At 38.3% G+C, this 24,334-nt stretch overlaps 1 protein-coding gene across 2 annotated transcripts; it reads left to right on the top strand.

The window, feature by feature from the left end:
- The first annotated feature begins 775 nt into the window (after positions 1-775).
- Positions 776-21,979, top strand: LOC140936793 (ubiquitin carboxyl-terminal hydrolase 20-like). Of its 2 annotated transcripts, none has more exons than XM_073386279.1 (29): positions 776-1,332; positions 3,943-3,996; positions 4,539-4,601; positions 5,731-5,865; positions 6,101-6,161; positions 6,718-6,787; positions 7,509-7,622; positions 8,375-8,453; positions 9,058-9,235; positions 9,977-10,339; positions 10,911-11,008; positions 11,453-11,501; positions 12,353-12,473; positions 12,577-12,647; positions 13,207-13,240; positions 13,344-13,389; positions 13,620-13,734; positions 14,307-14,387; positions 14,773-14,850; positions 15,543-15,591; positions 16,171-16,234; positions 16,612-16,678; positions 17,230-17,268; positions 17,536-17,617; positions 17,978-18,029; positions 18,938-18,994; positions 19,323-19,422; positions 20,535-20,603; positions 21,212-21,979. In XM_073386279.1, the coding sequence occupies exons 1-29, from the start codon at positions 1,252-1,254 to the stop codon at positions 21,361-21,363; spliced, it is 2,622 nt and encodes an 873-aa protein (XP_073242380.1). In that variant the 5' UTR covers positions 776-1,251; the 3' UTR covers positions 21,364-21,979. The 2 variants fall into 2 exon arrangements, with proteins under 2 accessions (XP_073242380.1, XP_073242381.1); XM_073386280.1 differs by having other exon boundaries at positions 9,980-10,339; positions 21,212-21,977.
- Positions 21,980-24,334: the final 2,355 nt, after the last annotated feature.

The following is a 24,334-nucleotide window of genomic DNA, read 5'->3' as shown; positions in this document are numbered from 1 at the left end:
TTCTTAGCCCAAACTTCAGTTCAAATCTCTTTTCCATCAACTGATCAATAAAATAATAATAAATAAATACGCATAATAACAAAACGAAAACGGAAATGCAATTTGTTTTTCAGTTCATAATCCATAGTAGGCTCTTTGCAGCTAGCCATTCACGTGGTACAAAACCGCCTTGCTGGAGAACAAAAGTCGCACTGGGACTGTATGCCTTTTGTTTTTTCTTGTCCCAGCGCGACTTTGCTCTCCAGTATGGCGGTTTTGTACCTCGTGAATTGCTAGCTGCAAAGGGCCTATTTTTTGGGAGTAAAGCACCAAGTTGATGGGAAATTTAAAAATTTGAGTGTTTATCCACAACACCGCCGGAAGAAACACTTGGCAATGATCGTCTCCCGAATAAGTCATACCACAGAAGACGTAAAACAAAACAAAACAAAAACTAAAGCAAGTCAATAGAAGAGTGCACGGTTGTACCCATTTTTCACGAATTCCTACGCAATGTATATCCCCAAGGTTTAAAAACTTGCTTGTATAATCTCCTTCCTTCTGGAAATCTGGATTTGGTGCAAATTATTTTAGCCACGATGTTTTGATTGTGGTCCATTAGTTTTCCATCAAATACTTCGAATGGGTAAATATTTGAGCACGTTTTTCAAACAACAAACAACAACAAATCCCATTTTTGATCATTTTTCGAAATCCAGCGCCAGCTCGATGTCCATGGGGGTGGGTACGTGTTCTACCAAAATATCGAAATGCATTATGGGTGTTAGGCTTCAGGGAAAATATGGCGGACGATGTGCAGGTTTTCGATGGTTCCTGATCAAGAACAACTGTTTACTGCCTGAAAACAGCGAAAAGTTATCCTCTTGCTATTCTTGAATCGTGGGGGAAAAAGTTCTGTTTTTTTGCTGCTCAAATTTTTCTTCAAACTGGCCACTGCCTTTATTTAAAACTGATCTATTCTAGAAGTTCTAATATCAAATCGATAGCTTGTATCATATGCCGGAACAATGTGAAGAACACGAGAGGGCACCGCTTTGTTTGATGAACGTTTTGAGGAATTTGTTTGCAATAGAATACTGGATAATACCGTTTCTTTACTGAAGGAGATAATCAGCTGTTTGGATCACGCAAGAGAACAAGGTGCTCTTTGCAATTTCTGTTCTGTTGATCCGGACAGCGATCACGTCGATACATGCCCTACAAAGTATCCTCTCTGGAGGTGTTCAGTTCGTGGTTCAAGTTCACAAGAAAATGCCGCCTTGTCCTCATTTGAATTCTCTCGAAGAAATTAACGTGGAGGAGATCAAGAGGAAAAAAATGAGTGATGCACATGTAAGTTGATTAATTTTATGCTTAGTCATTTTGACAATGGAACATCAATTGATAAAAGCATATCCATTGCTGTGAATTCGCTGTATGGTGAAACAAATTAACGAAATAATAGTAACGCCTTGGCTAATTCCTCTGTCATAGATAGATTTGTAAGTGATTGTTTTGATTTAATTATGTTTTTTTTGGTTACAAAACCTTACGCTATTTGTCAGTTTTAAGGTAATTAAAAATATTGTTAGTGTTTGCAGGCTTTTCTTATCTCCCTACAAAGTAAACTTAATTTGTTATAAACTATTCGTGATCTAAATGTTGCTTGCTACAGGCGAACACAGCTGGGTTTCATAATTTGTAGTTGTAGTACATGGAAAGCCTGATTTTCTTTCAAAGATACAGAAGTGTGTATATATAAAATTAAAAATATAAATATTTTAATGCTTGAATATTTGTTTGAAAGGCCAGGAAGGCACACTCAGTGTTTTAAGGCATTGCCAAAGATTAAGTTGTTCTTGTAATTTGCATTGGTCTTTTCTAAAGATTGAGAGACAAAAGTTTATATGTGAGGTTTGTAGTAGCGTTACAGCAAACATTCACAGGCACGTTGCAGCCACGTTAATGATTTATATTGTTTATGCCATATATATTTTTATTGAATGTGCCATGTTGCATATCAAGAAATAATATTATTTTTCCAAACCAGATGAGAATCACCATACACTAAAGTATTTGCCATGGACTGATAATTATTTTTAAGTCACAAACTGCACCTGTCCTCATCGAAAACATTTTTTTGAAGCTTAGATATAGCTAAATTTATTCTCTTTGTGCTTACCATTCAGAAATTCCTTACTTATGAATTACTTCTTTTAATGGACAAATTTATTTCATGTGTCACTTCAAACTGAAATGAGAAAGGATACTTTGCTGTATTTTAACTCTTTCATTTTATAGCAAGTTATGACAGGGTGATTTATGGCTTTAATTTTGAAATGCGGGGATGTTCCATGTTGTTACCGTTCAAATGAAACCACTTTGGCAGAAATTTTGTGTGCTACTAATCTTAGATTTTACAGAAAGAAAATTGAATTTTTTTGTTAATTTTTTTCCTTGGCATTTTCACCTTATTTTTCACTTTGCCATATTGTTATAAGTTATATAAAAAAAATACAGACAATGTATGCTTCTCTCTTTCGAGAGCAGAGATGGCATAATGGTGAAAGCGCTTCCCTCCTGCTAGTAATAAGTTAATTGCCTATGGCATCAGCATCCTATTATATGTCATGTGGGTTTAGTTGTTTGTTCTTATTCTTGCTCTGAGATATATTTCACTGGACACTCCTGTTTCCATCTCTTCTAAAAAAATCAACACTTGCAAATTCCAATTCAATCTGTAACACTAGAAGACATTCAAAGTTGTTGAGTTCTTATTAAACAGCTCATGTTTCTTAGGTAAATGAATACGTTTCATGAAGTGAATACCTTTTGAAGGTTACACATGGCCGGTTGATGAAGGTCCTAGTAAAATTTTGGTTCTTTAAAGACCTGTAACAAAACCGTTTTTTTTTTAATGGGTGGTATCTAGTTTCTCGTTATAACACCCCCCCGCTTGATCAAAAAAAGATTTCACTATGCAAATGAATGCCTAAGATAAAAAGATACTGCTTAAATGAATAAAGGGGAAAACAAGAGTAAATCTGTACTTAAACATTGACAGTATCTGTTCTACAATCTTTGATGCCAATAGGTTCTTTACAACAAATGGCTTGTCATGGTAACCAGGCCTGTGGCCAATTTCTTGAAGGTTTCAATAATTACTAGGCCCAAAAGGCTGTTTTATGTTTGCCATGTTTACAGTCAAGATTGAGAGTTAAATAGTTTTAAAAATGATACAATAAAATTATCAGGTAAAGAAACATTAATTAGGGTGTAAAGAAAATCATTCTTGCAGCTTGCCATTTGGGCAAGCTGAAGCTAGCATTTACTAGCCCAGACATCATTTCATCTAGTCCCAAAAGCTTTTTGACAAGTAGAATTGACTTCACAGTTCTGTTGTTATTCGAATTCCTCAAAAAACATCACTGCCTGTTGGGCAAGGTAAACACAGAATGCACTAGCTCGATAGCAACATTCATTAGCTGTGGGCTATTGGACACTACTTTCTTTGCATGCTGCATTAATACACTGGTTAAGGGGCTATGGTAGAACTGACCCATCTTTGGGCTTGTAAAGTTACTGCAACTTTCAAAAAATGGGCCCCAGATCTTATTCATATTGGTCTTGTTACCTGGTACATAACACTCAAACGTCTGCTAAGGGACACCCACTTATTCAAGGTCTTAGCAAAATACAAATCATACATTTTTAACTTCCTGTTTTAAGTGAAAATTTCCTCTTGTCCTAAAGGCGCCATCTGAGGGGTCGGGAGGTTCGACTGGGCTGGCAGTGTGTAATGATATTTAAACCTTATAGCTGTTTTCTTACACTTGTTTACAAATGGAGGAATCTCCGAAGCAACTCACTTCAAATCTTGGTAGAAATTGAAGATACTGCGATTTGTTAACATAGTATACACACCAGTGAACCAACAAGTAATCTTATTGGTTTGCTTGGCAGGGGCACTGTGATCAATGTGAGAAGTCGGGATCAGACCTTTGGATTTGTTTAAAGGTGAGTGACAAACTGCTATGTATAGTGGAATTTATTTTAACCTAAAAATTCCTTTAAAATTCCTTTTACCATCCAAACACTGTAAACTTCTGATTTTTTATCTGAATTTCCATGTTTCTTGGAGGTTTGAAATACTGTGATTCCAACGTGGTTTAGTTAATTTTCCTCCAAGGTGTCTTGTGAGAATTTTATATGTATATGTATATTTTTATATTTTATATGTATAATTGGAGCTTTAAGCCTATCACAGGAGTAGAGCTCTCATGAGTTTCAAATTTGCTCAGGGAAGAAAAATATATATAATATTATGTTCTCTCAGGAGAAATTTTTTTATATACCGGTATGTCTTTTCTGTTAACAGAGGTGTCAGCAAAGAATACTGTCAGTTACACCCCTAATCATTACCAATCACTTTGTTTTGTTTTAATGTAATGTTTACTGGAAATATCTCATCCCTGCCAGCAACTGTCCATGTACTTTGGCTAGTGCAGACATCTTCAGAAGTTATTGAAACCCAAGTGTTCTTATTTTTTTTCTTTCAGAAGTGTTGCTCATTTGTAGGGTGTGGAAGATTTGGGAATAATCACATTGAGCTTCACAGTCAGGTATACTGTCTTAGGTTGTTCCCTCTTAGATGTCTTTACTGCAACAATTAAAAAAAGAGACTTTCAGTTTTATTGCTCATTTGCATTGGTGTTATCAAATTTCAAAATAAAAATGATCAGTCTTTGTGTGGTTGTAGCTTCATACTTATTTTTATAGTCATTTCAGTTTTATAAAGCTCTTTGTTTTGTAACAAAGAACTTTTAAATATCCATGCATTTGTATCATGCCAGATTAAATGTTACTGAGAGTAGTTTCAAGTTTTCAGTATAATTATTATGAATGGTTCTCATGTTGTAATAAGTATAATAATTTTATATAGATTGAGCATAGGCTAAAAGCGAAGCTCCCATTGAGAAATTTATAACTTACTTCAAGCCGTAAACTTGTAACCATTGAAAGAAATCCACTTGGAGTTGGTCCTGCCATCAGTTGAAAAACTAGTAACTTGTCAGCAGGTAACTTCAAAAAAACATATTAATTTTATAACCTCCATGTGTTGACACCTGAGCCAATGCACGGACAGTCAAACATGTGCACGGTCATGCAACGACCAAAATTTCTTGGATGGATAGAGAACCAAATTTTCTTATCTATGGGGCTCTGCTTGGACACGCTTTCCTCTGCTAATATGTTACTGGCTCTTGGATGATGGCTATTTGCTTTCACTAGAAACTGGGTAATCCAAGTTTGTGATAAATAATATGGCTAAAACATTTGTCTGAGTATCTCATATGTAAAACCCAGCCATTCCTAAATCTTGGCCAGACTGTATGCAGTTTTTGCAGAAAACAGTGTATCGTCTAACAGATTCTTGATTAAGGGTGATTTCAATTTCTGCTTTTGATAGTGTGACGGTGAATACAGGCATTGGTAGTGTCTATTGTCAGTAACACTATAACAGTAGAACAGAAGCTATTATTTTTTGATAAGTGGAAGATAGGTAAAATATTTTAGTGAAATCAATCTTTTTACTAACATATCATGGTACTTCTTAGTTTGACTATTTCTCTTGGATAATGCAAAAAAAATGATAGTTTTCTACTGAAATAACCTCTTGTTACATATAGTATTATTTTGACACTAAATTTCATTTTTGTTATGATAATTATTTCTCTATTTTTTTTTCAGGAATCAAAGCATCACTTGTGCTTACGACTTCAAGATTTCAGCATGTGGTGTTTTAGTTGCCATTCTGAGGTGCAGCCATCTGATGGATCATCAGGCTCAGCCAACAGTGAAGTCACTAGTTCTCCAAGGCCAAAGGTACATTTATCATCTCCTACTTAACAGTTAGGGGGCGCACTCAAAATTTCTGTCACCCGAGATAGATGATGGGGGATTGAATCACTTGATAAAATAACAATCAATAGTCAGTGGAAAAAAGTTTGTGAATTTTAACATAATTTTGGTCGATGGGTTATTATATGAGTGCTATTGTCAAGCAAGACATTACCTTTCTGTCTGTGATTGTTTTCACGATATTAATATTGTTCCCTAGGCTCATGAAGTCCTTGACATTGAAGATGCTCTTGAATTAGAAAAAGGTTTGAAACCAAGAGGTGAGATAGTAAATATTTTATTCTTATTTGTACCATGAACATTAACCCCATAAGCCCCAATATCTGCATACAAATTCTCCAAACTGACCTTTATACAGTTTGTTACTGCATTAGTTGGGAGAAAAACATCAGAGCATTACTTTTTGCTTTAGTGATCGTATTATCAATTCTCATAACCTTTTCTCTTGGTTTAGTATCAGTTATAATGTTAGAAGAAAATTGATGTTTGTCACTCTTTGCATTTAAAGGGTCAAATGAAAGGATCCACTAGAAATAACCTCTCAAAATGTCGAGAATAAAGGCTCTTGCATTTTGGTTAAGATCATAATATAAGTAACCATGTCATAGTTCAGGCCAGGAAATATAATTGATGATCACACGCCCTGCACCTCAGATCTTGAGCCAGTAGCTTATGGAACAAAGATCATAAACAATTTTTTTTCTCCAAGAGCTGCACATTTACAGTACACACAGATGCCCATCTTGCTTAAACATTGCAGAGTCCATCATAGTAGCTAATACAGGCACTGTATTAACAAAAGAAATTTTATTTTAGGATTGTGTGGCTTAGCAAACATTGGAAATACATGTTACATGAATGCTGCCCTGCAGGCTCTATCAAACTGGTAACTATATCATCTTACAAAACTCAACCATGAAGTTTTTTACTTTTGGATTGATGGCCTTAGAGTAACGATAACCAAAAAGATATGAAAAATGAGTATGGCATTATTTTTGTTATATGTATGAAAAGCTTTTATAAAGGCTGAGTGTAAATGGACACAAGCAAGTATTGCACTGTCATGTGCTCTGCTAAATTGACGTATCTCCCAAATTAGGAATTAATCATTATAATCATGTTGTCTTGTATTGAGCCCAAGTTCTTGTATTGGACACGTCATGCCTGTCAGATTGACAAGATGATGTGCTCACTGACAAGCAGACAAGCTGTTATGGTGACAGGTTGCTGTAAAGCTAAGACCTGCGGTTTCATTAAGGTTTTGACCAGGAGACCAATTGGGTTTGACACCCAGGCAAAGAATTGGCAAGGCCCTTGTGCCCCTAGGGGAGTCCGAGGGCTGAAATTCTGTAGGGCAGAGATGAGTTTTCCTGCATTCTGAAGCTACAGACAATGTCTTTCATGAATTGCAAACTGGCAGGCTAAAACTTCTGTAAAGCTGGTCCAACCAAATCGATTTAGTAAAGTCTTAAGACATGGACACTTATAATTATTGAAAATCTCCGTAAATACTATTTGATAATCAAACAGCTTATTATCAGTGTTCTATACAGCAAGCATTTTGGTGATGCCCTGCTGACAGCTTTATTATTGTACTTCAATTTCAGCCCACCCCTTACACAGTATTTCTTGGAATGTGGCAGTTTTGCAAAAGAAACCAAGAACACTGCTGTCTCTAGAAACTATTTGTCTTTAATCAATGAATTATGGTCTAGGAAAAGGTGTAGTATGAACTTGTTGTTGTTTTTTTAACCCCTATACTCAACGGATTGACTGTGATCAGGGCTGTGATAGGGAGTTCAAGCAATGATGACGGCAACGTCAGTGAAAATGGCGAAAAAAAGCAATAGGTTAAGATTAGCAAAACAATGACTCTGCATGTGCGTGACATATTTTTGTACATTTTTTTGCCATCGACCAAGACGTGAAAATGCCTAATTTCACATGTGTGGAGGACATGAACACAAGACCATGACTTTCCTTTTCTTTTCCTGAACTTGGATACGGTGTTTTAAAATTCAACTCCAGAAAGAATTACCAACATTTGACGAACTGAACGAGATAGAATAAGCACAATAAGATTTGAAGTACTGAGATTTCACTGTGTAAGTGACATTTTCATCGTTGTCGCCATCATTGTTACATAAGCTCCCTATTAAGGGCTGATTGGGGGGGAGGGGAGATTTCCCCTGGCTACTATGAACATGACCTGTAGCTAATTTCACAGGTGAATAGAATCAAAATAAAACCAAAAGAAATCCCTAACTGTTTGATTTCCTGCCTACTCGATGCATTTACCTGGCAACTTATAATCTTAGTGACATGATTCCCTGCTATGATGCCACTGGTAAATTTTCCAAAATCCAAAAGGTTTGTCATCTGAATGTAGTCAAATAATTTAGCCCTCAGAATTTGGTCTGCTTTTCTACATACATGTTCCATATCCATGCATAACTCATTTTTTTGTTTTCAGACCAAAGTATGTTGTACCTTCTCAGCTGCTGCGTAGTGTAAGACTTGTCAACCCACAGTTCAGAGGTTATGGGCAACAGGTGTGTCAATTGATTTTCAGATAATAATTTTATGCCCTAATTTATCTTTCACACTGGTTTCAAGTTCACAGTGTACAAAAAGTTTCCAGGAAGTTGGGTTGGTAAGTAAATAGATTGATAATTCTTAAATGTGATTGTTGCTGTAAAGCCCCATTAGGGAGGAGACAGTTAAGTTAATATGCAATGGAGCATGTCTAATTTTTGGAAGTCCTGTTTTCCCAGTTCAATGAACTCCAAAAAGAAGTTTGTGTCCCTTTGTTTTCTTCATTGTTATCTTTGGTTTACAGTTTGAGACATTTATGGCCATATTTTGGGAATGGGAGTGTTTTGTGCAAAATGGTAAAAGCGTGTTTCATGCTTAAAGGAAGAAGTGTGTTGTCAGGAGCAGCCTGGTGCCTTTGGAGCACAGCCCAGAGAAAGGTCATATCCTCATCGTAACAAACATGAAACACATAAATAACAATAATTGTTAACAATAATAAATATCATTTTTCATTTGCTTATCACTTCATCTCATCAGAGTTCCACTGTGCTCATTTAGAGCAACTGTTAACCAATTTTGAGCTGAGAATCACTGTTTTATCATTTTGCATTACCATTTTAGGATGCTCAGGAGTTTTTACGTTGCATTATGGATCAGTTACATGAGGAGCTGAAGCAGCCTCTGCCACCTCTTGCAGAAGACTCAGCGTCGTCAGAGAGCGATGATGATGAACCAAACCATCACAATAAGAGACTGCTAGGAGGAACAAGTTTGTCATATGATGAGAATGTACACAAAGGTATTGTTGTAACCTCTGGTATCCTGACCAGCGGGTTTACTCCCTTGCTTTTTTAGGAGCATGCGTACGGGGCCTCATCATTGGTGTGCATGAGGCGACCGTGAAATAACTTCAAGTTTCTCTCAAGTTTTTTCCAAGTTCTCAAGTGTTTTTGTAAGCCATTTGTTTCAGTTTTTTTTCTCGTGCTATGGATTTCTAAGGGGCATATGTGGTGATCGTTTTGTAAGATACTTATGAGTCATTCAGCTTCCTGTATGATTAAACATTTTGTTGCTTTTATTGTCACAAATATCATGTACCACCATTCGCTGTTACAATTATTGTAATATAGTTGAAACCTTGCTAATGGGTTTTTCTGTTCGCGCACACCTCATTTCAGTGAGCATTTACTTAACCCTTTAGGTCCCAAGAGTGGCCAACATCAAAATATTGTCACTTTCTTGTCCCAAGGGTTTCTGCTTACATGGGGCTGGGCGGTTACCCTCTATCAAGGCTGTGCTCTAGCAGAACCCAGTGGCCCCTGGCACCCAACTTTTGCACAGCCTTGCTCTATATTGTCAATACAAATCAGTATAATAATACAAATATAATAATTATTGTATTTGTCACAAAACAACTGGCATGGTCTTCTAGAAATTTTGATAAGAAAATAAAAGTTTCTCATGTGTAGGGTAATTTATATTATCAATATTTTATTTTAATTTAACAACCTCAGTTTCAATTTGATTTTCCTTGTCTTAGTAGATGATGATGTAGAGATGTACTCTGACAGTGGAGAAGACACTGCGGATGATAAACCACTTCATACAAATTCAACCAAAGAACAAGTTTGCCAAGAAGAGCAACACAAAACAAGCAATGCCAGACAAATGAAAACAAGTCATGATGCTGTTAATCTGAGTGATATAACAGTGTCAGTTGAAGATGAGTGCATGAGTGAAGGTGAAAGTGAGCAGGTTGATGAGGATATGGATGCTGATGACAGTGCATTATTGAGGGAAGAGAAACCTGTTGAACAAGGCAAAAAGGAGAAGCTAACGCCCACTGCCCACTCTCAGCCTTGCCAGGCTGAACAACCCAGAAAGAAGCCAAGAAAAGAGACAAGTAAATATAATAAAAATATTATTATTTTTTTATGTATTATATTTATTTAACTGTAATTCATCCAACATGGCAGATATTTGAAAATCCTCACTAGCAGGAAACAAACTGGGTAGTTATTCATATTAATTTTGACATGATAATTAATCATAAGTGATTATAGTCCTTTACAAAACGTGATTTGCTGCGCCGTCCCTTCGCAAAACTACTAAATATCAAGGTAGCTTCAGAATAAACTGTGCTCGGACCTACAACACCCTACCGAGAATCATTAGGCACGTAGAGACTCACAACAAAGTTAAAATCAAGCTAAAGCGCCATTTTAAACAGTAATGCCTGCAGTTTATGTTCCCTTTGTAACTTGATTAATTTTCTAGTTTTAATGTTTTATTGTCTGTGTTTTTGTGTTGTGTCAGGGCTCCAGTTAAACTAGCTCTGCTAAATTGGATGCCCCTGGATAAATATTGATCTAAAAAACGGCAATAACAGTATTACAGCATCTAAGATGTGGAAATGAATCCCTAACTGTCAAAAGTTTTGATATTCAAGGTAATTGCCCTGTTCTTTTTCCTAGGTGAGAAAAAGAAGGTGCCAGTGAACTACAGCAGCATAGTAACAGATTTATTTGATGGCACAATTCAGAGCTCAGTGCAGTGTTTAACATGCCACAGGGTAACCAACATTATCTTTAAATAATATAACTAAAGGGGTCTTTACATGAAAAAACTCTCACTAGTACAAATTCCATTCTGGAATGACCACTTAATTTCATATCTGGTTTACATGTTTCATCTCTAGTGTGACATAACCAGCTTGGATTGACAAAAAAATACACATCCTGTTCCAATCCATGGGGAGGCCAATTTTATACCAAAATGAGTGGTTATTCTCTGTTTACTATAATAATTATTAACACTGTTGGAAGATTTAGCACTAGAGTGAATTCTTGCCACAGTACAGGAATTGAGGTGAACCCACACCAATTTGACTTATTCAGGTATTTTTCTGGTGGTGTCATGACTTGTAATCACATACAGAGCCACAAGAGGGAACTAGGGTTAACTATGTCTACTGTTGTGCTTAAAAAAGTCAATATTTTTCATTTACAAAATGAAGGTTTCTTCAAGAGCAGAAACGTTTCAGGATGTGTCTCTGCCAATTCCAGGTAAGAATGATATTTATTCGTAGTTAACTAAATGTACTTTGGTCAAATCTCTACTATCAGCCACCTCTTTATGACAATCATTTGTCTCTGTTGCACATTTTGTGTCACAGAACTTAAAACTGCTCAAAAGGTTGTTTTGTACATTAATTCATTCCAATCGATTCCATTCCTGTAAATATTTTTTTCTTGTGCTCATTTGTGCTGCATGCGTTTACTATACATTGTAAAACCATGTATTTTACCAGTAGGTAATTATGAGGTTGTATAGAACCAGGAGGACATGAACTTGTACTCATGGTCTATGGTCAATGCTAAAACGTTCTATTTTCTGTTGAATCTGCATTTCAACATTATTCTTCAGCATTTGAAAGTCTGAGAAACTTAAATCCTCTATTGGAGCATTTCTCAAGGGCTTCATTAAAATTTGAAGTAGACAGCTACCAGTAGTTTGATACAGGTAACCTTCTGTATCAGCAAAGAATCTTTCTTTAATATTACTTCGATGAAGGGAAAAAGTAGCGCACTTTTCTGAGGAAAGTAGCCAGTGCTTCTGATTGGCCATAAAAAATAGACTTTGAGAGTCCTATTTTGAGGACACTAGTGGAAATGGGAATACCATGTTGTGTGGTCATCTGAGCCGCATGAAGGCGTCTCCAAGGCAAAGGAAGTACATGTATTGTACCTTCATTTCTCAGTTATTTTAAAACCCTGAATAGTTGTCCAGTCCTGGGAATTGAACCCTTGATCTCCTACTTTGCAATTAAGCTCTATACCAACTGAGTAAATTTTGTTGTACTGAAGAGTTACTTAATTCTGTTACTGATTTCATGCCTGTATTATTCCACTGTCAGGCAAGGATGAGTTGACTGTCCTTCATGCATCTCAGTGTACTCCACTTGCATCATGTTCATCTGCGATGGATGTGGAACGAGACAAAGGCTGGATAGCGTCTATATTTGAATGGCTAAGAAGGTACTATGGGAAAAATCCTTAAGATTCTTAGTTATTTGAATGACAGGATGTGTAAACTTATATCACTGACTGTTAAAATTTATTACTTATTGTATCTTGACAGGTGGTTTCTGGGTCCTCAGGTTACACTTCAGGATTGCCTCTCAGCTTTCTTCTCTGCTGATGAACTTAAAGGTACTTCATACAGTATTATGAAAAGGTAGAAATACGGATATTTTATTACCAGGATTATTTTATCATCATATTCCTCTCACAGTCCCGGTGACACGTAGGGTGCAAACAATATTTTTCCATTCTGGCTTGCTTTTGCCTAACTGAATATCAGTCCAGCTCTTCCTTTCAAATTGAGTCTTTCTCGTCAAGAAGGGTTTGGCTTGGCCCTTCCTCGGACCCCAAAATTGTTCAATTTCTTGCTTGCATTTCTGTAACCATTTCTGGTTTTACAAGAGTGGGTGGTTAACTTCAAACCTCAATCCCCAACCTTGAGGGCTAGGGGCTGTTCTTTTTCTGGTCTCTATCCCTCAACCAATCTTTTATATATTTAAACCTGCAAGGGGCTGGAGTTTAAGCCGGCATAGCCCTTGTGGTCACTGGGACATGCTAACCTCTCCACTGCAGCAAAGTGCCAGCCCATAGTGAACAAGCTTTTTTTTATTTATTAAAACGTTAAATTTTTTAAAATAACTTATTCCCTTTTGATTACTGTTGTCTTTTCTTTTGGTTTGTTCTTCAGGGGACAATATGTACAGCTGTGAAAAGTGCAAAAAGTAAGCCGCTGCTTTATTTTCTTTGATGTTTCAGTGAGAAACTATTCCTTTTGTCTTTTGAATTTTTTTTTGCTTAAATGTTGAAACTTGTCATTGATTTTAGGTTAAGAAATGGCATCAAGCTTTGTAAAGTGATGCACCTTCCTGAGGTAAGTTGACTCCCTATTTTATAGTTTGATCCTATGAATCTAACACTATGTTGTACTTTGGTGAATATCAATGTCAGCACACCTGATGTTGCTGGTGTTACAGTAGTGCTACGTAATGTGAAAAAAAAATTAAGTGGCATCTTTTTGTATGTAACACTCACCCAGAAGCAAAGTCATTTAGTTCTTACAACTCATTTTCCAGCAAATTTGTTCACTTTTTCTCTTTCTAGATTTTGTGCATCCACTTGAAGCGGTTTAAGCATGAAATGTACTTCTCTTCCAAAATCAATCACTTCATTTCTTTTCCTCTGACTGGATTGGACATGAGGCCCTTCATGGTAAAAGGTGTGAAATATCATTAAACAAATTCTGTGTAATTTAGAGCTGCAGGTCAAAGTAGTATAGAAAAAGTAATCATTAAACAAAGTAAGGGAGCGTGGGTGAGATCAATCTTATTGAAGGTCAAAACACTCTTGCTGCAACACTGCTTTGTGTATTGAGTTTCATGTGACAGAAGGTCACAAACACGTGATCAGATTAGGAATGACAGAAGGTCCAAATGTGCGTGATCAGATTGTGTTCTGTGTATTCTGTTCAATCTTAATGGAAGTCTAAATAAATGCTGGCTACATACATGCCACACATGCATAACAGCAACCTAGATATTAGGATTGCCGGCTTTTCTTGTCGGCCATAACAGTAGATGCAGGAAGTATTGGTAGATGTTACTGTTGTATAAGTTGACTGTGGGTTTGAGTGTGTTTTGGGTAGAAGTAAAAGGCTGAGGATGAGGGTTGTGGGTAGTATTTTTTTTTTACTCCATGTATGTTCAGTATGAGTAGAGAGTATGTTTATTCCTATCACTGTTGAAACAAATAAATCTGATATGTTAAAATGTACTATATCATACTGTTCAGATTTTAACAGATTGGAGCCAATGCAAAAATGTACAACTTATGATCTTGTCGCTGTTATTACTCATCATGGAAGTGTTGGAGGTAAAATTAATTTGTTTTTATCGGTTTACGTCAACTCTGTCTAAAATGGACACCTTTGGGACCAGAACTTAGTGTCGGTCTTGCAGAGATGTCCATCAGTTATAGAAAGTCAAATAAAGGGAGTAAAGAAGGGCAAGGACCAACTCTAGGTGTCCGTTTCAGTAAGGTGTCTTATAGAGGTCTCCTTTAAGAGAGATTCAACTTATATTAAATATGTTTAAGTAGTTATGGATTTTATGATATAAAAATTCTTTTAAGTTGGTACAAGTATGCTTAATAAAGGCACAAAGAGAATCAAACTTTGAGGATCAGAGGCAAAGAAATATTCATTTTCATAAACTACAAGCATTAGGCATGACATTTTTTATCACACTGTTCCTTGTAGCTGGTCATTATGTGTCTTTTGCCAAGAACTACATCAATGGAAAGTGGTATGAGTTTAATGACTCTTGGGTCAGTGAAGGTAAGCATACAAATACTGCATAACCAGCTACATGTATTGGTATTATTAGAGAGCTTTAGATTCTGAGACGAGGACGACTAGGAGTACGAGATTTTCTCAACACTGAGTATTGCTCGCGTGTGAGCTAGAGTCATTTTGGCGGGAAAAAGTAATAGCCGTTGGCATTCTACTACGAGTTTTAGCGAGAATGTCGTAGTGGCGAGGACAGGTTATCAAATGTAAGAAGTTTTATCATTTTGCTTTCGGAGGAGGGCTTAACCTCCTTCAGTATAAATACCTGTACTTACTTTTTTCCACGTATAGTAGTTGGTAGACTTGCCTACGAGTCGAGCTCAAATATTTTCGCGAGCGTGAAGCGCGAACGGTAGATTTTTTATGTTTTCTGTGGCAAAAGCGAGCGAGAGAGCTAACTACCGGAACCGGAAATGAGAAGCGAAGGACTTTGAGAAAGTCTAAGTAGTTGGTTTTCCTTTGGTGGTTTGAGAGAGAAAAGAAATTTTAAACGGATGGTTTGCTTGTGAGCATATGATGGGAAGTTAATTTGAGGAAAGATCACAGCTGGTTCCCATTTGATCTCGTTACATGTTAGTGAAATTATCAAACTTCGGCATGTTTGCCTATTTGAATATCGCTACTTTAGAAATTTTTAACATTTTCGTAATTGTTGATCAGCGTTTTGTGTTTCCCTCCAGTGTCTGATTCATACGTGTCTGATGTAGAAGCGTACGTGTTATTCTACAGGTCAGTTTCTGGGAGTTTACATCTTACCGGGATTTTTATAACGTTATCGCCGAATGGACCTTTTACGTCGAACAGTTTTTTTCGGTCAAAAACTATTCTACAAAGTAGCTATTATAAAAACTAAGAGTACAACCATTGCTTTTTTCCCTTCTCCTCCTTTCCTTCTCCTCGCTCTTTGTTTTTCTCCTTTCCTTTTCCTTTGTTACTGTGATTTTGGAGCTTCTCGGGCTAAGCTAAGAAACATGCTTTTTGGCTCCTTCTTACTCAAATGACTGCAAATTTCTCTAGGTTGGTTTTCAAAAAATCGGCTAGACATACATAGAAGTGATTAATCCAACAATTTCATTCCTTAGCATAACTAAAAACATTTATCACCTAATACATTAGCTTGTTAAAATTAATTTGAAGGTGTTGTGTGTTTACTCTGTACTCAAAATTGATCTTGTGTTCACACAATTCCAACTTTGAAGATGAATACTACTTCCTGGTTGGCAACCAAATTGCTATATGTTCTGCGAGAAAACATCAATTATTTGTTACTTGTAATTATTTCAACCTGGTTTATTTTTTTAAAAATAGAAAATCAAGCGGTGAAGCTACCAAAGAACGTCAAAGATTTTTCAATTTGCTGAAAGATTCACAGGTGAAGTGTAGAATATTTGTCATGTTTCTCTTTGATCTCCTAACCAATCCGACCTTTACTTAGCCTGACAAAAACAGCCGAGTTTTCGCGATGCCAGCAACGGTTTCCGCGCGAAATGACGTCTGAGAAACGAGCGCAGGAATTCCTTACTGATGACGTGTCACTACCCAGACCTGGATAGTGCTTCTGATTGGTAGAAGCAAATTTCCCTCGCGGCACGTCCAACCAGAAGCACTACTTAGATCTGTGACACGTCATCAGTATGGAATTTCTGTGTTCTTCTGACGTCACGTCGCGGGGAAACCAGTGGTTGCGTCGTGAAATGTCGCCTGTTTCCTCAAGCTATCCTTTACTAAGACTCTCTTGTTACATTTTAGGACAGTGAATCGAGGCATTTTGTGTCCAAGAAATGGCTGACAAAGTTCCAGTCTTGCATGGAGCCAGGTAATTCTGATCAGCTGGGCTTTTTACACTCGAACCGCCACTAACGGCCACCTCCCTATCATTATTAGGCTGATTTACCAGCAGAACGGGAACGTCAGTTGACGACGGCGCGCGCAAATCAAACAACTGGCTTGACCAATGGCAGAGCGACAAATTGGACACCGGAAGTCGAGTTTAGTCATTTTCGCGCGCTTTTCCGTCGTGAAATGACGTTCGCGTTCTGTTGCTAAATCAGCCTAATGACCACCTGTCTGCAACGGCCACTGTTTTTGTCGGTAAGTCCATACATTGACTTTTGCTTAAACATCTCTACACAGGCCACTTTAATTTCTTCTGTCCCCAAGGTGGCTGTTGTGAAGAGGTTCAACTGTTTAATGGGTCACTACATCGCCATATGCCGGTCAAGAAATTGCATGAACATTGCATTTTTTAAAATGTCCAACAGTAGTGTACATATTTTAAGTAACGTAAACTGTTCCGTGAATTTGCAATGGCCAAAAAATTTGGTATTTGTTCTTGCTTAACACTTTTTATCATGACCTCTTTCACAGGTCCAATTACAAACACAGACTTCATGTGTGCCCACGGGGGTAAGTAATGAAAAACAAATGATTATTTGTGGTAAAGTTCTTAAAGTATACAACACTTCGTTGTTTAGCTTTATCGTTTTTCGATGTTTGCCAGGTTAGTCAGTGTTGTGTTGAGTCGCTCTGTGGAGCTGTTTTAAGGGAGACATTTTGACTCAGTTTCCCGCGCAACTTTGTAATAGCCAATGAAGACACCGATAGCTTCCAATAAACAGTCCCGTATATAGAGCAATTACACTGTAATGATGAGACTTTGATACATTCTCACAGCTATTCATCCACATAATATGGAAAGAATTCATGAAAGAACTGTTCCTCTTCCTGAATCAGTTTGGAGACATCTCCAGGCCAGGTGAGTACAATAATTGTCTAGAGAGAGGTGGTCTTTTCGTACGTCATCAGAATTCTATTCTGTGTTTTCACTCACGTGGCCAGCATCTATGCAAATTTATTGGAACAAAGGAAATTGTTTACATAAGAAAAGAGTTCAACTCCCACAGGACTGGTTTGGGACACAAATATGGCCGCCATGTCGTCATGTGAAAACACACAATTTGTGTGTTCAGTACTCATGTGACTGATCGTGAAGCGTACTGAATGTGGATGTTGCGAGAAAGGGAAGACCGCAGTCTAACTGCAGCTTCGACTGAGCATTTCTTACCTTCATTAGCCACAATTTTGCTCATCTACTCACTGATGATTTTGTGTGTAGGTTTGGAGGAGGTCCTTCGGCTACAACTTTGAGCATGTGTGCACATTGCAAGGTATAAAAATTTCAAAGTTCATGTTCTCTCTTAAGCTGTCGAATAGAATAATGAATAATGCCCTGGAGCAAGATGCTTAAAATACAGCGTCAATCTAGAATCAAACTTAACTGCTGTAGTTTGGTTTGAAAGTATAGAGTTTGGCCAGACTGAACGTCAGACCGACGCTGTACGGCCTTCCTTGGTTTTTATGCAGCTTGACCTTAGATTCCAACCCTGACCGTGATCATCCGGCTTCCACCGACTCGAAACCTCTGCTTTTAAGACAGTCCCTGTGCCTGACGCGTCACACTTTTTGATCAGTCAGCAGGCTTGCAAGTTCTTCCCGAGACTCTAGCTACGCGTCTTCCATTAAAACACTAAGCAAAGACTTTGCAGGCCGTCCAGAATTTTGTCTGTCATGTTTTGGTTCTCTTAATACAAACTTGTTGGCGGGCTGTTCAGGGTGGCGGTGGCAATACACTACCAGCCGCACACAAAGTTCCTTCACCTTCTCGAACAATTTCGAGATAGGGCCGTTCAGCTTCTGGACTATTCACATTTCCCCATTTTTCGGTAAGATCGCCGCGATCGAGCACCTACCCTTAAGGGCGGCCATCTTGGTTTCAAATGCACCGAGTGTAGCCTGGGGATGAGTATCAAATCTACTAAGGGGGCGGGAGACGGTTTGGGCCATGAACGCCGGGGCCCACCCCCTCGGTACATGTGAAAGCAAGCTGGCCGCGCGTTACGGTAAGGTCCAGGAAGTGATTAATCTCGATGATTTAAAGGAAAAATAGAGGACTGCTAACCGTCTATAAGGCTTGACGTTAGTCATGCATTTAACTCCAAACCCTGGTTTTGTAGGATGAGTATTACAGAAAGCAGCACATCAGACTTTTGATGTTTTCATTTGTTTTCTCTGTTAGAAAGCTCTTGATGACCTTGAAAGAAGACGACAGTGGGAAATGGAAACATTTAAAAGGGTTCGTTTAAATATTTAATACAGCCTTAATAATTTCGTTTTTCGGTAAAAGGGCGCTCTCCCAGTCTGAAATGTTCCTGAAAACGTTTTAATTCCTTGATGTAGCCTCTTGTCGATGCGCATGGGAAAACCGCATAATGTGCAAATATATCTTTCATTTAAAAAGGTTTCTCTTTGATTGAAAAAAAGATAGCTTATAACGCGGAAGATTTCAATGCCATCGCGGCACCTTTCTGAGTTGATCGAGTTTTGTCACGTGATGTCAGTCCCCAGCCCTCGATAGATCTAGCATCACGGGCTAATGTTGTGTATTTGCGTTTTCTCATCAGCTTAACTATGACTACCCAGCCATTGACAATGTAGACATGTACTGCATCAGCATGCGATGGTTTAAACAGTGGGAGATGTTTGTCAAAGGACAAGAAGATGGTAGGCTGGCTTCACCGTCATGTCATCCGCCACCTTAGAAACGAGAGAGAAACTGGGCCGAGGTAGCTTTTTCTATCACAAAGACTTCTGGGACTGTAACTGGGGACAGGGACAAAAATTGGCCAATAGATGACCGACACGTCACTAGTAACGATCCCAGAAGTCTTTGTGAAGATTAACTCGGCCCAGTTTCCTCCTCGTTTTTTAAGGTGGCGAATTGCTAACTGAAAGAGAGATTCTCTCGGGAGTAACATTAATTTAGAGTTCATGTCGGTGACGACCGATCTTAAAATAAAGCTGGACACTCTTGCAGAAAACTGTCTTAAAGTACAGTACGCCCTGGCACAGAAGGGAACCAAATCGATGGGAAAGCGTCAAGCTTGATATTGATAAACAACATATTTCGCCAGATAACTCTTTTGTTTCAGCATTTTTGTAAATAATTTTGACAGTTCTTTAGAGTAAGGACAGTGAGAAGTGAAACGTGATGTATCCAACCGTGACGGTTTTGACACCTTGTGGTAGTTGACATTTTTTTCGTAGAAGGTAGAAATTCATCTTTTTATAGTTATATTGGGCTACAGCTTGACAAAGAAAAAGAAGAAACGAAAACTTCTCTGACCTTCTCTGGTGAATGCTATGTTTTATGTATGTGATGTGCTGGACACATATTTATGAGCACAATTATGGTCAGATATAAGGGAGCTTAAGCAACTACGACGGCGAGGGGAACGAGAACGGCAAAAAAACAACAACAACTTTGCACGTGCATCTCGCTTTTTTTGTACATTTCTTAGCCGTCGTTGCACGACTACAACGTGAAAGTGACCAATTTCAAGTTTTGTCGAAGACAGGAACACAAGACAACAACTTTCCTTCTCTTTTCCTGAACTTTGATACAGTCCTTTAGAATTCAACTCTAAAAAAAGTTGCCAGCATTTGACGATTTAAACGAGATGGAATTTGAAGCCGTGCGAATTCACTTTTTAAGTGACGTTTTCGTAGGCGTCGCTATCGTTGTTGCTTAAGCTCGCTATTGTTGTGGGAACTTCATTGCACTCCAGTACGGTGATACTAGAAAAACTTTATTTAATACATATACATTACATTAGATCCTCCAGGGCCCATCGACAACAGCAACATTTTATTTGTGAAAGGCAACACCAAAGTACTGAGAGCTAGTAAGTATATTGCAAAATTTTTCCAAATATTTACCGATAAAATTGTGTGCGGAATAATTAGTACTGACTATTTACACCTGGCTACAGTTGTTCTTTAAAAAAGTACAAGTTACCTCACCGCCTCTCACAGGATCCTTCGCCCCTTCTTCCAAACTTTCCATTTCTTTATTTCTTTCTTTTCTCTTTTTTTCTTTCGTTCTTTATCTTTTTGCTCCATTCTTCCTTTACTCTCTGTACACTTGAGACAGGCTTGTGCATTCCTCTAGGGTTTTTTGTTGGTTTTCAGACGCCTGGGTGGAGCTCTCTCCGCAGAGGCTTCCGCTGGGTGTCCCAATAAAAATAACAATAATGGGGAAATGGAAAGCGCGGGGGGAACGATGGGAAGAGAGAAAAGGCGGGAGGGTCTCTCTTCTCTCTTTCCCCTTCCCATCGTGCCCCGCGCGCTTTATTTTTCTCCCCAGCCTCCCTACGACAAAAAGAGGCCCGCTCTACAGAGAAGAGAGTGTGTGGACAAGAACTGGTGTGGCGTAGCCGCAAAAGCGCCAGGAACGTGACAAAAGTAGAGAGTATATGAGCTTATATGCTGATGTTATCCATGTCTGTTTTAGATTCAGACTACGGACATTTATCGGTAGAGACCTGGAGATTCTTGCACGATATTTATGAGGGAGGGCCATTGTTTTTCATCGAGGGACAAAAAGACAGTGAAGAAGAAAAGCAAGAGAAACAAGAACAAGATGAAGAGGCCAAACAAGAATAATTATGATTAAGAATCTTAGTATTGAGTTATTCAGTAGTTAAATAGTTCAGCTGCGAATAACAATAGTCAATGTCTGACTAAAAAGTGCCCCTTGTCCGACGAAATTCTCAACTGTAGTAGGACATGATGTTCTAACAACAACAGAAAACGCCTTGGACTTTTGGAGCCTTAAATGAGGCTGATTGAGTCTGACCACATGTTTTGGAAGCTGCCTTTGAATGCCTAACTGTCCAGCACAGAGCTGTTTTCAAGAGTACCTTTAAAATATCTACATTCTATACCTCCAGAGTTTGTTGTATTTCACCCTGGATCTTAAACCAGGTAAAACAGCTGTAGTTGTCATTAGCTATAGCCTTTCGTAATGTTCGTGCTACAAAATTAAGATACATATTGAATTAGAGAAAATTTTAGAAAGTACTATACAACCTTTTAAAATAAGTTATTAATAATCTGATGTTTTCTCTTTTTAAAAAATGAAACAAGACTCTTCATGAGTCCTTCATTGAGAGGAAGGGTGTGATAGTGAGACATAAGTTGCAACTGTAATTAGAGAAGGTTTGGTTATTATTAAATAATAATAACTGTGATCAATAGATTTGTTAACGTAACTAGCCGACTTGCCTAGATTTGTCTTTTGTTTGGCATCCGAAAAGATTCTTAAGTTGTGGGTTATCGTGGGTGAAAGGAAAGGTGGTTTGTATCTCGTCATTGTTCGTCGACAGGTAGTCCAAGCTCAAATTATCAGCGTCAGTAATAATGTTGCGTAGCTTTCGAAACTTAAGGATTTGCACGGGAAAAGCGACTGTTTTCATTAATAGGAAAAAAGAATCACACTTCTTAAATGAGGTTTGCCGATTTTTTTCCTAAATTCCTGCACATTTGTAGGGTGCAGTGTTCATGTTGGCGCCAAAACCACCGCGCAATTGTTGTAAAGACTTCAAAATTGCGATAACCAAATAGAGCGGTTTTCATTTGAGTGTCGAAAAGTAATTGGTTTTGCACTTTCTACACGATGCGATTGGCTTAAAAGATTCGCGCCACCTTTTCATCCAATCAGAAGTAAAACCAAAGCCAATTGTAACGCGCTCGCATGCATTTTCCCGCGCTTTGCGTCGGCCACATGTAATTACTTCGAGTTTTGATTGGTTCAATGTATTGTCTGTGTCCTATGTGATTGGCCAGAGTAATTACTTTGGTTTTGGTTTTACGACACTCAAACGAAAACCACTCTAAGATTTCAAGCTGTTGTAAATGTTTTTAAGTAAGCACGTTGAGACCCTCCTCTCGGAAGTTTTCTCAACATCAGTGGTCAAGAATTCTTTCCTTATAAAGTCTTTGGAATCAATTGGTAGACCCGTGCTTTGACTGGCGAGCAACAGCATGATTTGCCTTTTTCATAAGCGGAAATGAAGTCGACGTTTCCTTTCAAGGTGTCAAAAGTAAGTCCTAAATTGCTATTGCTAAGCGTTAATTGACGTCTTATTTGGGTTGAAAACGTTTCAATTTATTCACGTCTGTTTTTAACGTGTACAAGGACGTTACCTCGAAACCGGCTTTAAGATGTTTCTTCCCCTTGGGCAATTAATCGTCGCCCGGTTAGCTCAATTGGATAAGCGCCGGCCTACCGAGCGGGAGGCCGTTGATTCAAAACCCAGGCCGGACCAGCACTAAGGTCTTTAAAAAAATGAGAGGAAAGTGCAGCATTTGGAAATACATCTGCAGACGGTTAGAGTTTCTTGTCTTTTCGGATAAGGACGATAAACCGTAGCCCTCGTCCCACAACCCTTGCACATGAAAATCCCGTGGGACGTTAAAGAAGCCACCTACTCCGGTTCGAAAAGAGTAGAGGATGTAGTCCCCTCTCATGGGGGAAGGAGCTGTTACGGGCCCAAGTAGTGCATATGGCGGCACGCGCTGTTGCGGTGACCGTACCAAGAACTGGCGAACCTAAGTAAACTAGAGGTAATCATTGATTACGGATCCGCGTCCGTCACTTACGCAAACGAAATCGAGTCGAAAGGAGTCCAGTTTCCCGGCCAAGGTGCCCCTGATAAAATTGATGGGGGCGGCTAATCGGCAGTCGCCCGTGATAGCTCGAAACTCACTGCCTTTGTGCCACAGGAACACTAGATTATGATGCGTTCTGACGAACGCGATAAATTTATTAGGCGTATAACAGGAAACATGAAAGTGATCGAAACCCGGAGTGATCCCAGCCCCTTGGGAATCTTTGGGGAAAAGGTAATGTAGTCTGCGAAAGAAGCTTCCCAAGCGGCGAGGGCGAGGAGAAACGGCTGTTTTCGCAGGCTAGGTCTAGTGCAACCGCACCAAAAAAACCTCTTAAAGTCGTTGAAATCCCAACATCTTTTCAAAAGACGAAGCGTCCCTAGAATAATTTGACGAAAATAAGGCTACCTTTCGACCCGACCTATCAGGGTAGCCAGCAACTTCGAATGAGAAGAAAAAGCCACCCTTTCGAGACGACCAGCGTTCCCCAAGACATCCGAGAAAAAATCAAAGGCTCCTAGGAGCGAGCTCATGGATGATTTGAATTAGTGTAGAAAAGACAGTTCAATAATCAAAGAAAAACATAAAAATCTTTTTGGACGTTTCATTGTGTACGGACTTGCCAAAATACAGCGTGACTCGAAGTATCCGATTGCATGTGCACCTGAATATTCTAGAAACTTGTTAGCGCAGCATTTCTACTTACAAAGCAAAGATCACTTTTAAAAGCAATTATTAACACTTTTTAGTTGTAAAATAATTTGCTTTCTCATGTGACTGTCAAACACTTTCCGAACGACAGTGCACTTCCTTGTAAAATAGCCAAGTTTTACATAAGCACGAGTTTTATTTAAACGGTGGTTTTAAACAATTATTTTAATGGACCTCGAAGGTTTCCTTAAAGTGCGATGCTTTTAAATAAATGTTTCCATATGCCGTTCACAAAGAGTACGTAACGGTTAGC

Source organism: Porites lutea, chromosome 5, assembly GCF_958299795.1.
Source record: "Porites lutea chromosome 5, jaPorLute2.1, whole genome shotgun sequence".
NCBI lineage: Eukaryota > Metazoa > Cnidaria > Anthozoa > Scleractinia > Poritidae > Porites > Porites lutea.
The sequence above is the reverse complement of the archived record's forward strand: the minus strand, read 5'-3'. Positions and strand labels throughout refer to the sequence as shown.

What these genes read in the sequence shown, in the direction of transcription:
- LOC140936793 (XM_073386279.1), top strand. Translation starts at nt 1,252, where the DNA reads ATGCCGCCTTGTCCTCATTTGAATTCTCTCGAAGAAATTAACGTGGAG. An exon ending in ACATTGAGCTTCACAGTCAG is followed by an intron (nt 4,602 to 5,730) that starts GTATACTGTCTT and finishes TTTTTTTTTCAG; the next exon opens with GAATCAAAGCATCACTTGTG. An exon ending in AGCTGTGAAAAGTGCAAAAA is followed by an intron (nt 13,241 to 13,343) that starts GTAAGCCGCTGC and finishes CATTGATTTTAG; the next exon opens with GTTAAGAAATGGCATCAAGC.